General features: G+C 36.7%; 1 protein-coding gene across 3 annotated transcripts in view; it reads left to right on the top strand.

Moving 5' to 3' along the window:
- Nucleotides 1-17,600, top strand: part of MAN2A1 (mannosidase alpha class 2A member 1) — a 154,218-nt gene that overhangs the window by 99,728 nt on the left and 36,890 nt on the right. For all 3 annotated transcript variants that reach the window (XM_023749139.1, XM_023749184.1, XM_023749158.1), the window contains 4 exons: nucleotides 1,934-2,099; nucleotides 3,360-3,575; nucleotides 4,534-4,656; nucleotides 7,296-7,410. In XM_023749139.1, coding sequence (XP_023604907.1) covers nucleotides 1,934-2,099; nucleotides 3,360-3,575; nucleotides 4,534-4,656; nucleotides 7,296-7,410 — 620 coding nt within the window. The remainder of the gene's footprint in view (nucleotides 1-1,933; nucleotides 2,100-3,359; nucleotides 3,576-4,533; nucleotides 4,657-7,295; nucleotides 7,411-17,600) is intronic.

The following is a 17,600-nucleotide window of genomic DNA, read 5'->3' as shown; positions in this document are numbered from 1 at the left end:
TGGAGTTCAATAGTAACTAGTAAATTACTCCTTGCTAGGATGCTGATTTGAACATCTTTGTTGCTGAGGATGAGTGATCCTCAGCTATTTTTTCTTCCCCAGTGCACCTTAGGAACGGAGTACTATCCTGCTAGTAACAGTGAATCTTGGCCATTGTGATTTTCCAGTGTGTTCATGATAGAAGAATAGCCAAGTACAATGTTAGCTCTAGTACAAAGCAATGGGAGGGTGCAAAAAGGTTGATAGATCCCTTAGGTAAGTCAGTTAAGCATACCCTTCAAGGTATGCTCTCTTTGAGAATTACTTCTGTGGATAAAACAGGAATCATCTAGTATTAGGAGGCTCCGATGGTCTTTGTAAATATGTTTTAACAGCATGGCTTCTACTGCTCTTCTCATATGTGTAAGGAATCTCGATTATTTCAGAATATTATTTCAATCATAAATGCTTCTCTTGACAAATACTTTATAAGTCAAACACTTTACAGATTTTATGCTCCATCCCCTTTATCTTTGTGTTTTTCTGTTGTGCTTCACTTTAGTTTTGACCACTATAGGTATTAATTTTATTTCTTAATGAATGGTCTGTAATACAGTTGAAATATACAGGACACATATGTAGGATAAAGGACCACTGCTAGGCTTTCTGATGCACTGACTAAATGATGCTAGCTTGATCCTACCACCTTTGTTGTAGCTGCTAAGTCTCAGGGAGAAAAGCAGTACTATCTAATTTTAGTTCTATGTTCTTGCAATTAAAAGATTATATAGGAAAACAATATTTCAGATCATGAAAATAATCAGTAATGAATCAGTGAGTTGTAGTATTGGTCAAACATCGTCTTTGCAATATCCTCTTATTTAATTAAAGATAATATGATACAAATTTGGTTAAAGTTAAAAACATAAATCTTGCAAAGGCTTCGGAATTCATGAAGTCTGTGATATGATGGTCTAAAACATTTCTACTCAGAGGAAAAGCCATAAAACTGAATATCTGGCCAAGTCATGCTACTGAGAAAACTAAGGATGTTTGGTTCTTCAACTGAGAATCACTGAAATATCGAAGAATGGAGAGAGGACTTAGGAAAAATGATGAAGTCCTTGACTTTTTAAAAAATAAATATAGCTATGTTTAGGACCATCCTGTAAAAACAAATGTTATAGGAAGGATGTCATAATGTACTAGTATAAAAACTGTTGGAAAAAGTCTGACCAAAACCCCACTCAGTTCATTTTTTTTTCATTCTAAAAATAACACTAGTGGCAAATATTGCCTAAAATTATTTAATAGTTTTTATTTTCCTTTCTCTAGCTAAGTCCCAATCAAATATTTTGCCACTACTTATTATAAAATTTTATCCCCTATTTTAAGTAGATTAATTTCAAATATCTTTTTCAGAACTAAGTCTCTTGGATATAAGGGCCCCTTGTATTTAAAATATATGTGTGAATTATGTGATTCCACACGTATAGTCATACATTTTTTGCTGTTTTAGTGGTCTAAAATGAATGTCAGAATTTTAGTTGAAATTAATTATGGTTAAATTACAAATAATTTATATATTTCTTTAATTCAGCTAGATTAGGCAGGGATCAAGATATTAGATGTATAGAACTAATTCTTTGAGACAGATCATATGTATATCAGTAATTTTTCTGGGACATGAAAATAACTTTATTACAATCCTATTAATGGCTTCTATTTGTATAACATTGTATTCTGAGAAAGTGAACCATTGTTTCATTACCCTTTGTATTTTGCAGTATTTGTTGTGATGAAATTGCATGTTCTCCAAAAGTTTCACCAAAATGTTCTATGCAATTTCTCCACATGTTGACTCTATGACTATCTATGAGCTGAGAGTTTACAAATAGCATTAAAGAACTGCAAGTATTTTGAATCCACAATAGTGAAGCAGCTGTTTTTGCAGGTATCTTGTGGTCTATAATCCTTCAGAGCAAGAACGAACCTCACTGGTCTCAGTCTGTGTGAGTTCCCCCACAGTAAAAGTGTCCTCTGCTTCGGGGAAGCCTGTGAAAATTCAGATGAGTGCGGTTTGGAATACAGCCACTACTATTTCACAAACAGCCTATGAGGTATGTTTCTGCCACAGAACTTAGAGGCATCATTAAAAAGGTATGGCTAGTTTATATATGTATACATGACTCCTAGAACTGTCCAGTCATTGTGTGTGAAGTGGTTAAAATTGTACTTACCAGGGGGTTTAACTGGCCAGTTAAATGACACAAGGAAAATAGATTCTGTGTTTCCCAAAATATTAGAACATTTATTAGTATGTATATTCTATGTTACTGTTAGTTCATATTAGCATGTATATTGTATATCTTTGTAAGCATGTATATTGTAACTTTTTCCTGAAGTAATCATTACAGAATGTGGATTTTTTTGTTGTCTAACTCAATTTAATGATAATTATGCATATTAAAATTGAGATAAACTCCAACTTTCTGCATAACTTTGGGTACTTTTAATTTTTTATTGCAAAGGAGAGACATATATCATGAAAGTTATTTTCTAAAATGATTCTTCTCCAAGATATAATTAGGGAAAATCTGGACCAGGTAACAGACAGGGAGGGGGATTTCTTAAAATAAGCAATATGAAACTAAACCCCAACATCATTAGTAAGGTTGAAATTTTAGAGTCTGGAGTGCAGTTTTAACTATTACTTCTGAAGACACAGCCGTAAGTGAGGAATTCTAAAAGAGATTTACTTCCGTTTGTCAAAAGCCATTGCTAGCTGCTCTAATAAACTCAGAATCCTTTAAGTAGAAATGAAAAGTATGATACAAATTTTGGTAAGATATTACAGGAAACACCCCATCTAGAAAATAGAACAGTAGTTCCTAGAAGGTCTTGTCTTACAGTATATGCATCCTCTAAACCTTGTTCAGTATCTGCTAGATCCCAGGCATTGGGTGGCTGGTGTTGACTGAACTAATGTGCTTAATATTTATATTATTACATTGCCCATTTTTCTGTTTAATTTACTGAAATATAGTATTGTAAAAAGATCCTAGTAATTAGGAAAAAATCATTGTTTGTAGTAAACCCTTATTGTTATGGGGAATTTCCCCCTCTGAACATTGATGAGCACTGTAAGACAGTTGAGAATGGTCACATGATTTCATTTATTCAGTGAAAACAATGTCTGATAGTCCTTCTAATTTAAAGTTATTAGGTTACCTGGATAAACTGAGATGTTGATACTCTACCCTTGAGTTATCAAAACATATTTATAGAATTAGTTTGTTCTTTTCACCACAAGTATAAATGTGTTTTCTTTCAATAGAGTACATTTTTCTTTAATACATTTCCTCTTCTATCTTTTAAAGATCTCTTTTCTAGCACAGATGCCACCATTGGGACTGCAAGTGTATACACTTTTGGAATCATCGAGTTCATATCCACATGTAGCTGAGTATGTCCTGTATAATGGTAACATAGAAAATAAAGGCATTTTCAATGTGAAGAATATGAAAAATGCTGAAGAAATAACTCTGGAGAACTCTTTTATTAAGCTTCAGTTTGGTCAATCTGGGCTTATGGAGGTATGTTCTGAATAGTTCTAAAATACATAAAAGGCTTATCTATATATATAAAAGACTAAGCGACCGTTATGACCGGTCGACTGATCGCTATGACATTCACTGACCACCGGGAGCAGATGCTCAACACAGGAGCTGCCCCCTGGTGGTCAGTGCGCTCCCACAGCCAACCTCCTGCGGCCAGCCCCCATCGGCCTGATCAATCAGTACTGGGCAAGACGGGCCCTAATCGGCCCCAATCTCTGGCCAGGCCAAGGGACCCCACCCATGCACAAATTCATGCACCAGGCCTCTAGTTTTATTATAATGAGTAGAGATTACTTATGCAAAGGGGAAACAGTCTTTGCAAATACTCTGAGAGAAAAGGTGAATGAGCTTTGTGAACCTTCTTCTTGTGGTCTTCGTGACCACTCGCTCCTCACAAGTATGGTTTGTGGCTGGTGCTCCTTTGTGAACTATTTGTAACTGGTCCACAAAAGTGTAGAAGCAGTGACTCTTTAGAAATGTCTAGAAAAATTTGAAAACAATTTGACAGTCAATTTATGCCTACTGAATCTATAAAAGATTTGAGTATGTGTTAGTATATTACTTTAAATTTAATTTTCTAGTAATTCACTTTTATTGTACTTTACAAAAATATTGGTTCATGCATATTGGAAATAAAAAATAAGCCTGCTCCTCCACTACAGAAGATTGGAGAAGTACTGGTCTCAGTATTTTAATTTGTGTATCTCTTTCTTTACAAAAGGGTGTTTTGACTTTTTGTTCCGATTGTGAAGGTTTTTAATTCTAAAGTTAAGTATAACATTTTGAGTGTTCATCCAAGAATTGTGAATATTAGAGACTATTAGCATTTTTAAATCTATCCTGAGGTAACTTACTAAATTGACATATACGTGGAACCAGATGCAACATCATTAATATCTTAATACTGAGTTGCCTTTAAATTTTTTCTCTTTAGGAAATGATAAATAAAGAAGATGGTGAACCTCATAAGGTAAAAGTACAATTTTCATGGTATGGAACCACAAGTAAAAAGGACAAAAGTGGTGCCTACCTCTTCTTGCCCGATGGGGAAGCCAAAGTAAGTGCTGGTGAGCTGAGTTATTCTAGAAAAATAGCTTGGCCACTGGGTCATATTTCTTCATAACTTTTAGTACTTTAAAAAAAATAATACCCTTTTCCCCACCCTTCACTGAAAAGGTAGTATATGCAAATTTTGACACATTTTTAAAATGCAGAAAACAATAAAATTTATCAACTATTTCATAAAAGCCCATGAAAACCAATGCCAATATTTTGATGTATAATTGTCTTTTATACATACCCCTTTTCCACCATCTTCAGGTTTTGTCTTACTGCATTACATATTTTTCATTGTAACAGTGCTCACAATCTGATGGTATAGGTTTCGAAAACACAATTTTAATGTACACTGTTGTGTTTTAAAGTTTTAGTATAAGATGAATAGGTCTGAAGGTCTGATTTAAACCGTGGTGATAGCTATATTGTATAATTGAAATTTGCTGAAAGTAGAGCTTCATTGTTCTCACCCAAAAAAAGAAAAAGTGTCTGTGCATATGTAAAAAAAAAAAAAAATCCTATTGCTGTATATGTACATTTTCCACCAATACTTCATTATTGTAACATTGTGATAATCTTTCCCTGTAACATTATTTTTATGCAGTGCTGATTATTTTCTGAGAATAACTTTCCAGAAGAGTCCTTTTGTGTTAGTGGATGAGACCTTGTAAGGCCTTTGATACATACTACTTTTCTCTCTGGAAAGAGTGCATGCTCACTCCCATCAGTGTTTTTTGAGAATAGCTTTTGAATTCTATACCATTTCATGCACTGAGAATTAGCCATTTTAAAAGCTTTACCTATAAGAATAGCTGAAAAATATTTTAATGTTAACATTTTTATGACTATTAGTGAGGTTAAACTTTTTTATACATTTATTTACCTTTCATATTTCTTTTGTGAGTTTTTACTTAAATTCTTTGGTCATTTCTCTATTGGTATAACTTACAGATCTTCATATATGATAAAATTAATCCTTTTTCATATATATTGCACAATTTTCTCAATGTGTTATTTAAATGGTTAATTTTTATTTTATTTTTCTATTAAGGTACTTTTTAATTTTTGTGTAGTCAGTTCCATATTATTTTTTTTAGATTTCCTTCCTTTGCTTTTATACTTACACTTGCTTTCTCCACTTCAAGATAAGTTAAATATTCTTCATATTTTGTTGCCTAGGAACCTATCTCCTGAAAAAGTTACTTTTGTTCTATAATTTAGAAAAGTCTGCTAACTGAAATCAAATATAGATTTTAAAGGATTGTGTGGGTCATGCTAAGGATTCTAGTTTTTTTGTTTGTTTTTAGTTTTTTAAATTAGTGAGGAATTAAAGGTAAAGTACAGCTTACAGTAGGCATTTCAGGATGTGCAGTGGGCCCATGTTTTCTCATCAGCTTTTGTCATTGAATAGGCATTTTGCTTTGATTGTCTTGTACTTAAAAAATAAATATATAAGTATGTATACACATACATTTTTTGATAGCTCAGTTGATGCTTCTTTCTTTTCAGATTTAACCCAGTGAATTAATAATTACTCAAAGTGTATTCACTGTATATTCATATATTTGTGCTATGAAATATTATGCATGGATCATAACAACTAATTTATTTAAAATTATTTTATTTTTAAATAACTCTAATGTTAGATAGAAAGATAAAGAGAACTATCATATGGTTAGAAGATAAAATAAAAGCACACCAGGGAAAGAGGCAGTTGGATATATCAGAAAAAAAAGCAGGGGCCCAGAAATCACCGTCCCAGGTTTCAGCCCCCTCCATTACTTTCTAGCTATGTGTTCATTAGGTAAAGCATCATATTAATTTCAGAACATTTTTCTCTAGCCAAAGAGGTAAATTTGAAAGAAAATTGCATAGTTCTGAAAATCTTATGCTATTTAAGTAGTTCACATTGCAAGCCTAGCTTCTTATACTGTTGTTGACCTTAGGGTGTGTAATACTTAAGAAAATATAACTCTTTATGAATGCTTTAAATTTGTTCACATAAGTTCTATGTATTAGTCCCATATTTTCTTGAATGTAGATTTCAAGTAATGAAAACTAAATCAGTGGGGCTTTTTCAAGTTTATAAGTTTGCTTTATATTCATCTAGCTCTTTCAAGTAAAAGGGCAGTGTATTTATAGGGTAGTAAACCTAACTGTGATTAAACTGTGTTTCTGAATCCTGCTTCCTGTTTGTTTAGATGACTCCCTGTGGTCATCCTTGCCACCTGCCTGACCCTGGAACATTAGGGGGCCATGGTTATAATAAACGTTTGCCTGGGAAAATGTCACTGCTGCAGAACGAGCACTTTTTTAAATAAGTAACACATGGACAAGAGAGAAGGACTTTATTTTTTATTTTTTTTTTGAGAGAAGGACTTTAATCAGAAATTTTATAGCTGGGAGGAATGTTTGTAAATTTAGACCAATCAAGTTGTAACATTTTTATTTTCTATTTTCAGTAATTATTGTATAATGCAAATTAATTTTATAGCAAATGCATATTACACTTTGTAAGATTTTCACTTAAAATTGCAAATATCAGGTGATACGAATTTTCCATTTTGGAAACTATAATCAACATTTTTTGGAAAAGTTAAAAGCCAAAGTATTTTTCTAAAAATCTCATTTTCTCTTCAGCCTTATGTTTACACAACCCAACCCCTTGTCAGAGTACAACGTGGAAGGTTTTATTCGGATGTAACTTGCTTTTTTGAACATGTTACCCATAGTGTCCGACTGTACAACATACAGGGTAAGAAAACAGAGAAATGCAGTTGTGATATATGTGTAATGGTTCTTGAATCCTTGCTTTTCTTGTGTTGTTTTTAATAAATTAGAAATTGGGTTTTAGAAATGGTCTAAACATCATCTTCACATCCTACCTACTGTATGATTTAAAATATAATATTTACCCTTTGATAATAAAAAATGGTAAAACATTTAACTCTACCCTACATATACATGTTCTTTTTTCTGTATGTCTTCTCATTCCTACTGTCACATATGTCTTAGTTATGAGCTCAATTTTATTTCTTAGATCTAAAAACAGTGTAGCTTATTTTATTTTATTTTATAGAATGGAAATTATGTCAGCTATGGCTGATACACACACACACACACACACACACACATATACGCACACACTGCCTTAAATGTAGAATATATTGCAATAGCATGCATCACTGGAATTTAACTTTAAAATAATGTTCTAAACTAATTCTCTTTGTTCACTACTCTTCAGCTGTTAGAGTGTAAGATCAGGCAATTGTTTATTACTTTTAGGACAGTGTTAAGAAGCATATTTATTAACCAAGTGATAGAAATAGCCTTTGATCCCTTTAGGAACTTAACTGTGGGCATTAGCATTAATCCTTCCATAGGATCTAGATGGAGTTGTGGTTCCCAAACACTCTCAGAATTATAATATTATCTGATATCATGTCAATTGATTTTTAATTCAGTGTTTTTAGGATAGAGTACTTTTCCAACTACAGATTTCATCCTAATAGCCAGGCCATTTACCGTTTATCAACTCTCTTAGAAAAGGACCTCATGAAAATGCCACTTTAAATTTTTCTTTGCTGTTAACTAAGCTGAAAAAAAACTAGAAAGGAAAAATACTTTCCTTTGAGTCTTCATACAGGTAGACAATAAAGCATTATACAAAATAGCGATAAAATGTATAGGCAGGCACTGTTTAGTTTTTAAGTATCATGGGGAAGCAGAAAGGCATGCAATGTTCAGGGACTTTCTTAGCTGAAGTTTAATTTTCTAATTTCAGTGTCTAAATTTAATTTTGCTTTTTAAACAACTTTTTAAATATGTATTTTATTTTATTTTTCCCATCACCATTTATCACCTCTGTGCCCTCTCCCACCCGCCTACCCCCTGCAGTCACCACATTCATGTCCATGTCCATGAGCTCTCTCTTTTTTTTTCTTTTTTGCTCAATCCTCCCCAACACTCCCAGCCCCCACCATCAGAGGGTTTGCCTTTTATTAGAATTTCAGGTATTGACAAAGTTTCCCATGTGATATAATGAGATATGTTCTCAGAATAACTCATGCTTCATAGGTTACATCAAGAACTAAAAGTTCTTCTAGAAGGTGAGAAAATTTATACTAGACACTTTGTGTCCTAAATGTGACTTCTACAGTTATCTGCAATTACTTTGCTACCTATAAGAAAGTCTGTAGTTCTGAAATAATCTTTTCCCAAAACCGCTAGTAAGTCAGAAATAATATTTGTAACCATCCTCTTGTACTTTTATATAAGCCATTATTTAACATCTAGAGCTCTAAAATTACATTTTCAGCTACAGCCAAAAATTTCACTTCCTGGGTACAAAATAGCATTAGCATACAGGAGATATACTTACCTGCTTTTAAATTTGCTTAAAACTATCTTTTTTTTTTAATGGAAATGTCCTTTCTTGAGTATAACCTGGTAACACTGATGCTGGCTTGTGTCATCAAGCTCGGTTTACCACTGTTTTGCATCAGTTCTATTTAGTGATAGGCTGTATCTCAGAGTGAATGCTGAAGCTGCACATCAGAAAATCCCAACTTCTCAATCAAGTGTATTTGCTTACTTGTTTTGCTTTTATTTGTTTCTGTGACCTTCACTGCAACATCTTAGTTTTTTGAGTTGTTCAGGGGATCTGGGTCTCAAATAGAGGGTGGTTTCTGTATGTTAGAAGGCCTGCTTTTACTGCTATGGTCACTTGCTATCTTGCTTCAGTGGTCACTTTGGAAGTTAATAGGCTCTGACTTGTCTGTGTACTTATTCCAAGGACCACTCTTTAGAACTGAGTGCTTGTATTTTCTCCTCTCCCCATCTCTCCCTGTCCCCCAACTGGGCAGCTGGAAATGCCCAGCAGCTGAGTAGCAGGGAAGAGATTTTAACTGGCCCTCCATGGTGGCAGTGCTGGCTCTTAATAAGGCACTTAAAGTATTACATAACAAAAATAATAATAATAAATAAATATGCAGACCTCAGATTGCCTCTGGATGTCTCAGTGGTTGGAATAAACTTGAATTGAAACATTTTCCCCCCTGATACTTTATTTTTGTGGCTTGAAAGCAGAAAGCCTCCAAACCAGCGGTTCTTTATCTGTGGGTCGGGACCCCTTTGGCGGTCGAACGACCCTTTCACAGGGGTCGCCTAAGACCATCCTGCATATCAGATATTTACATTACTATTCATAACAGTAGCAACATTACAGTTATGAAGTAGCAACAAAAATAATTTTATGGTTGGGTCACAACATGAGGAACTGTATTTAAAGGGCCAGAAGGTTGAGAACCACTGCTCCAAAGTTTGTGGGAAATGACAAGTAAGTAAGTTAGTATAATATGAAGTTAACATAGCGCCTCTCCAGATCAGTTTCACTATACTTGCCTGGATTGAAACCTGAAACTGGCATATATAACTGTCAAACCCAGAGCATTTCTTTTCCAACATGAAGTTAATTGGTGGGAGATGGAGCTACCAGATCACTAAAAGACTTTCTTACAAGCTGTATACCCCCCATGTTTGTATTTGAACCAGTCTCTACAAGTATCCCTCCTGGAAAAAATAAGCCCAATTGTGGAAACATAATACCTTTTCTCGGTAGCTTTTGTGACCCACTTCCATCTGTCCTTTCCTTTCATATACCTTTGCAGAAGGGCTCAGGTGGTCTGATCCTGACTCATTGGGGTTTTAATGAGATCACTAATTAAGACCTACAACAGAGATGTGAAGTCTTCAGGGTGGGCGACTCTCTAGGTGTTCAAACTACCTGAAAGGGGTTTGATTATGCTGCTCCAAAGCAAATGTATGAACAAATACTTGAAAGCTCTTCAATGTTTTAAACTTCGGCTTCATGTAAACCAGGCATCTGGGTGATTGATCAAAATGCATAGATAGCCCTAACCAGTTTGGCTCAGCGGATAGAGCATCGGCCTGCGGACTCAAGGGTCCCAGGTTCGATTCCAGTCAAGGGCATGTACCTTGGTTGTGGGCACATCCCCGGTAGGGGGCGTGCAAGAGGCAGCTGATAGATGTTTCTCTCTCATTGATGTTTCTAACTCTCTATCCCTCTCCCCTCCTCTCTGTAAAAAATCAATAAAATATATATTTTTTTAAAAATGCATAGTCAGAATAAGGCTTTTCATCTTACTAGTAGGTACAAAGAAAACTTCAGCTAACTTCCATGCTTTCATAGATTGGTTTTTGCTTAATATTTTTTCAGTTAACAAAAATACATATCCTCAAATTTAACTTATTTAACTATTTCTGAATATATGCTAATTTTGCCTCCTTTAAACTGAACAGAGGCAGTTATTTGGATAAGTATTAATGACTATAGCCTGTTTGTTGTTAGTACCAAATTTATGATCCAGAAAGAAATGGGGGTTAGGATAGAGAGAGTCTATTACTGTTTTATGATTATATACCATAATTGTATTAGTTTACTAAACCAGTTAATTATACAAAAGTCATTATTATCTCATCAATAAGGGTAAAAAAAAACCAAAATGAATTAAAATTATGGGTTTTCTGTCTTTATTGAGTGTCAAATTCAACTTACTTGAAGTGTTCTTTTAAAAGACTAATGTAATGAAAACCTGACTAAATATCCTTACATTTCTTAATCTTTTTTTTAGTTATTCTTTGACTCTTCTCTCCCCAAAGTAACTTTTGTCTAAATTAAGCTTCAGGAGAAAACAAAATCAAACAACATTTTCCAAATTATATAAACTACTAGAGGCCCGGTGCATGAAATTCATGCACGGGTAGGGTCCCTAGGTCTGGCGGCGATCAGGGCCGATCTGTTGGATGACAGGCGGAGTGATGGGGGGAGGGGAGGGGCCCTGCTGGCACCTGCCTTGGCTGGCCTGGAGCCTGCAGGATTGGGGCAGCTCCTGCGTTGAGCATCTGCCCCCTGGTGGTCAGTGGGCATCATAGTGACCAGTTGTTCCACTGGTCGTTCTGCTGTTCGGTCAATTTGCATATTACGCTTTTATTATATAGGATATAAGACTCACTTTCTTTAACTATAGAAAGACTAGGGGGTCAGTTAGGTATAGCCATCAAAGAATTATTATTGATTTTGAAACAAACTGAGGTAGAGGGGCCTGGGTTCAAACCCACCTGCTGATTTTGTTTTTAGTTTGTTATTTAACTTCAGTTTTTTCTATTTATGTTCTCTCTGGATGATGGAAATAATAAGAGGCACAGTTTAAAGTCTTTTTCTTAACATCACCTAAGTTATTAAAAAGCACTGTGTTTACCTTTTCATTATCTTTTAGACATTACATTCAAAAGGTTTCGAGAAATATTAAATTAAAGGAAATTCACTAGCTTTTAAAGCTCCAAAAGATCAGAGTGGTTTTAGAGATTTCTAATGAAACATAATGCTTTGCCTTATGTCAGGTTAAATAAGAAATCTATTTCACAGAGACCACAATTTAATGAATGCCCTTTTGGAACTATTTCATGGTTTCTAAAAGATTATTTAGTTTCTGGCAAATAACATTTTTCCAGAGGAAAATATGAGAGAGGTGGGGGTTAATTTTTCTTGTAGTGTAATCATCTTTCATTAAATTGAAGCTTTAAATGTTGCCAAATAGGATACTTTAGCTTTTGTTGTTAATCATGGATTGGAAGGTAGAATATGATACAAGCAGATGCCCCTGTATCCCCTTGTGTTATATTTGATATTGTACCATCACAAAAAATACATGCCTTGTGGTGACACAGTGATCAGTAAGTGACACTTGCTAGCTGTGGCTTCATTTGTCTTCAGAGCTGTAATTATTAGACTTTGGTGCCCTAGTTTTCTGACATCAACAGCCACTTTGAAGAATTAGGTTGCTGTGGGTTACCAATGTGTCATGTACATTTTCAGTGGCACAAAGTTTAGGTTCTAGATTTGTTATAATATGTACCTTCAGGGTTTATTTTCTCCCCCCAGGACTGTGTTCTCCTAGGTAGGTGTGTGTTTGTGAGGGAGTCTGTATGTTTCACCCCTTATGAGAAATATCTTAAATACAATACTTTTGCCTATTTTCCTCCAACATATTATAAGGGTACTATATGTAATGGATCTTGCTAAAAGAAAGAAAGTAGCCTGAAGGTAAAATATAATGAACTGCCATCAAAAAGTATGGTAGAAAAAACTTTCCTTTAACTGAAATGACTTGGATTTTCCTTGCATGGGCATATTTAGCAAAGAGAGTTTGTTTAGTTTTTTTTTCTATTTTGAATATATAACCCAAATGAATTCTAATATGACCCTTGACTTTTAGAGAATCAAAATGAACTTCATCTAGTTAAACAAATAAGAGAATCACATTGGAATTAGAGATCCGAATCCTTAGTTTCACCACTAAGCAAACTATAGACCTCATTACTTAAACTATAGAAAGACTAGCTGGCCAATTAGGTAGAACCATTTAAGAGTTTTCACAAAACTTAATGTCACATAAAGGCTCTCTGGTGCTTGACCCCTGCTTCTAAATTCATCTTCTGAGGTCACTTGAATCTGGGGTCCCATCCCTTGGGTCCTCCAACTTGTAAACAAGGTCTCAGAGCTTCACTGAAGTTGTTTTATTTCCATAAAAAGATTCATGAGGATATTAAAATGGTTTGCAATCAATCTCTCATTTTATCCCCTGGACTACATTCCATATTTAGTTTGATTTAAGAGTAAAAAGTATTCAGTAAGTTATGGGGAGGAAGGCTTAGGTAATTAAGACATTTTTGGAATATCATGCAATTGACTGCTAAGGATTTTTTTTTCTGTTAATTGGAACTTTTAAAAATTGAAATAAGTTGCTATGTGTTGAATCTGATTATTCCCTACAGGCATGAAAGAGAAGGTTATTTTAAGGAACTAGAAGCACTTTCTAGTTACACAAATTCAGAACTCAGAGGTTATCTTGGGGGCTGTTTGACAGCAGCTGCTGCATTGAAGGCACATCCTCTTAGCAAGGAAATAGCATCCCCCACAAATGTGTACAGAAGGGCCCAGGGAAGGGAAACCCAGGGGAAGTACAGGGTTAAGATCTCATGCTCTGGAGTCAGCCAACCTGCAATTCAATTCCAGTTCCCATCCCATGATGCTTACCAGCTGTATGATCTTGTGGAGATTATTAACTATCTAGCCTTGATTTCATTATCCTGACAATAACAAAGTCTACCTCATAGGAGTGTTGGAGGAATAACTGAGTTAACATAAAGTTTGGCACTCACTAGTGTTGTATCTCCTTAAGAGGATGTGTGACCAGATGAGTTAGACTGCAAGTGTTACAAGAGAGTCATCATTGAGGGTTGGGAGAGTTGAGGAAGATATTTGTTAAGGAATTGAATTGTTAAGATGCTAGGTCTTAGAGAAATGTCACTTGAATGGGCAAAAAGGAGGAAGATTATCATGAAGCATGAAGTGGGTTTGGTTAGATAAAATTCACTTGTCCCTATAAGAATTTGAAGAACTCTTGTCTTTACATATTTTTTAAGTTGACACCTAGTTTTTCTTTATATTTAAATATTTTTCAAAATGTCTCTGTTCAGTCTTCACTGGTGTTAATTAAGGTGGATGAGAGGTATGCTATTGCTGCCTTTTTTTTTTTCCCTGTAAGTTGAGTGAAAGTGTGGTAACAAGAAAAGAAAGAACCCATGCCTCTCTGGCAGGCCCATTTCAGGCAGATCATCTTGTGGGAATATATGGAAGCCACACTTCTTGACAAAGTGCCTTGGAAAGGACCATGTTTGGGAGAGCAGGAAGTAGGCGAGTTCAGAATGACTGTCAAGAGTGTGTGAGGACATACTATCCTGATTATTCCAGCATTCTTCCTTCCCTTGTCCTAGGCCAGCCCACGCCTGGATGTGGGGAAGGTATAGAAATCGCTGGGGTTGTGAACTGTTTTATTCACCTCCCAAGAAAAGGCTTCAGTTAGACCAGTTTCTTTAATTTAAAGAAATGTAACCAATGCAGATATTTCCTCTAAATCAGAGCTTCCAAAAACCCTGTTGTTTCTTAAAATCAGTGTTTACTAGAAAAAACAAAGGTAGCTTCCCAATTTTGTAGTGTATTTCTTAATTATTAGTCCTTCAAGTATGTCATACCTAATTGTTATAACCTTTCACTAAAATTTGCAAAATATGATGGAAATTCTATACCATCCCTATTTTGCATTTACTTTTATGTGATTGCTGGAATTATTGAAATGAAAAGCTTAAATATGTTGACTAGTGTCTAGCTATTTCAAGTAGATCAATAAGTAGTGATGGTTATTTATCTGGGGCTTTATAAATAAAACAAAGTGATCCATCATAATTTTCTTAAATTTGAGACTTGGAATTAAATTTTCTAAAATTTGTATTCATGAAAGTAGATGTTGAAATTTTCACTTGTGGAGAAATAATCAATGTGAATATTTACAGACGTGGAAATCAGCAGGTACCTCAGAGGATAAATTAGATCGTATAATGGATGATAAGTTGACTAAGTCAACATGGAGGGAAAGGTCATTTAATTGTGGGAATTATTATCATTTTTATTATTGGTACTTCCAGATATGAGTACAATATTTTAAAAATATAGTCATGATAATATTTGATTTTTAGAAACATTTTTATGTTGACCTACTTATCATTTTTGTGAGAATTGTTATTCAAGTATATGTGCTGAACTAAGCATTAATAACATAAGTGTCAACTCCCAGTTAAGTTAGATAAGTTCACAAAAATGTCACAAAAGTAAATACATAGTGGGAAAAATATTTTTATATTTTTGATTATTTAAATACAAAACAATATTCTCTCAAAGTTGGAGGGAGGATATTTAAAATTAGAGCCCCTATTTTTTTTTGCTACTTATTGTGCTATTTCTGCTATAAAGTGGCGATGGCTCAGTCACCTCTGTTCAGACACAGGTTTGAACAAAAGGGATTAGGAAAACAATTAGCTAGATAACAAGGTTCCATTTTTCCCAAGAGCCCACATTTCTTTTTTATCCTCACCCAAGGGCATGCTTAGAGGAAGGGAGGGAGGGAGAGAGGAAAGGAGAGAGAAAAAGAGAGAAAGAGTGAGAGAGAGAGAGACACATCAGAGAGAGAAAAACATCAATCGGCTGCCTCCTGCACATGCCCCAACTGGGGATCAAACCCAAAATCCAAGCATGTGTGCTGACCAGGAATCAAACCAGCAACTCTTCAGTGCACAGGATGATGCTCAACCAACTGAGCCACTGCAGCCAGACCCAAGAGCCCACATTTTAAGGACACTTACTGGAAACCTTGTTTTCAATCTTAGTTGTTTTTTCTAAGGACTTATTTTATATCTTAATGTCAAATTCCTGTTGAACTTCTGTTTAAAGATTTAAACACCTCTCTTACAGTTGTTTCTCATCATTACTTTTCATTTTCTTAGGTGAGTGTGGGCCACTTGCTGTTATAATTTCATCTTGATCTAATGACTTGTCCCAAATACACTTTGCCACTAAAATAGTATTTGATTCTTGCTTGGGTATGAATGAGGCTCTCTTTTGCTCTGGTGTTTTTCCCAAACTGCTGCCTCTCACTGTTATAACCCTTTGAGTATAGTGAAGATGGAGTCTGATTTATCAGGTATATTCGTTGGTAAGTGTACTTTGTATTTCAAAATTGCTAGAGTAAGGTGATCTGGAAAGGTTGAGAGGGCTGGATCAACTGAGATTCTACAGGTGTGAGTTGAATTAGGCTCTTCAGGTAGATTTTATAATAATACTAGAGGCCTGGTGCATGAATTCATATTTGTGGGGTCCCTCTGGGTGGCCTGCAGGGATTGGGCTGAAACCTGCAGTCCAACACTGCCTACAGCTCCTACCTGCTGCTCCCACTCATCCCAGCCCCACTGTGCCTGCTGTGCCTAATCAGTCCCGATTGGGAGAGGCTCGTGTTGCCGCAGCAGCACTCACCAGACATGAGCCCTGCGTCTGGCGCCCTCCCAAGGGGAGTGGCCTGCGGGATCGGGCTGAAACCAGCTCTCTGGCATCCCCTGAGGGGTCCTGCATTGCGAGAGAGCTCAGGCCAGGCTGAGGGACCCCACCGGTGCACGATCGGGCCGGGGAGGGACCATGGGAGGGTTCCAGGGCGTGTCTGGCCCATCTCGCTCAGTCCCAACTGGCCGGACCCCAGCAGCAAGCTAACCTACCTATCGGAGCAGCTGCCCTCTGGTGGTCAGTGCACGTCATAGCGACTGGTCAACCAGTTGACTGTCTGCCCCCTGGTGGTCAGTGCATGTCATAGTGAGCGGTTGAGTAGCCTTAGCATATCATTAGCATATTGCTCTTTGATTGGTTGTTCAGTTGTTCTGCCGTTCGGTCTATTTGCATATTACCCTTTTATTATATAGGACTAGAGGCCCGATGCACAAAAATTTGTGCCCTCGGTGGGGAGGAGGGGGTCCCTCAGCCCGGCCTGTGCCCTCTCGCAGTCTGGGACCCCTCGGGAGATAACAACCTGCTGGCTTAGGCCTGCTCCCGGGTGGCAGAGGGCAGGCCCAATCCCTAGGTGCAAGCCCTGGTCGGGCTCAGAACAGGGCCGATTGGGGAGTTGGGGTGCCGCCCCCTGTCATGCACAGAGCAGGGCGGATTGGGAGGTTGCGATGCCCCCCTCAGTCACGCTCAGGGTAGGGCTGATTGGGGGGGTGGGCACCGCCCCCTGTCACACTCAAGGCAGGGTCGATGGGGAGGTTGTGGCGCCACCCCCTATCAAGCACAGAGCAGGGCCCATCAGAGGTTGGGGAGCTCCCCCCGTCATGCACAGAAGCAGGGCCCATCAGGGGGTTGGGGAGCTCCCCCCTGTCATGCACAGAGCAGGGCCCATCAGGGGGTTGGGGAGCCCCCCCCTGTCACGCACAGAGTAGGGCCGATAGGGGAGTTGGGGCACCGCCCCCTGTCACACACAGAGCAGG

The sequence above is a fragment of the Myotis lucifugus genome, unplaced genomic scaffold (assembly GCF_000147115.1).
Source record: "Myotis lucifugus unplaced genomic scaffold, Myoluc2.0 scaffold_0, whole genome shotgun sequence".
NCBI classification, from domain to species: domain Eukaryota; kingdom Metazoa; phylum Chordata; class Mammalia; order Chiroptera; family Vespertilionidae; genus Myotis; species Myotis lucifugus.
This window is presented reverse-complemented; position numbering and strand designations above follow the sequence as displayed.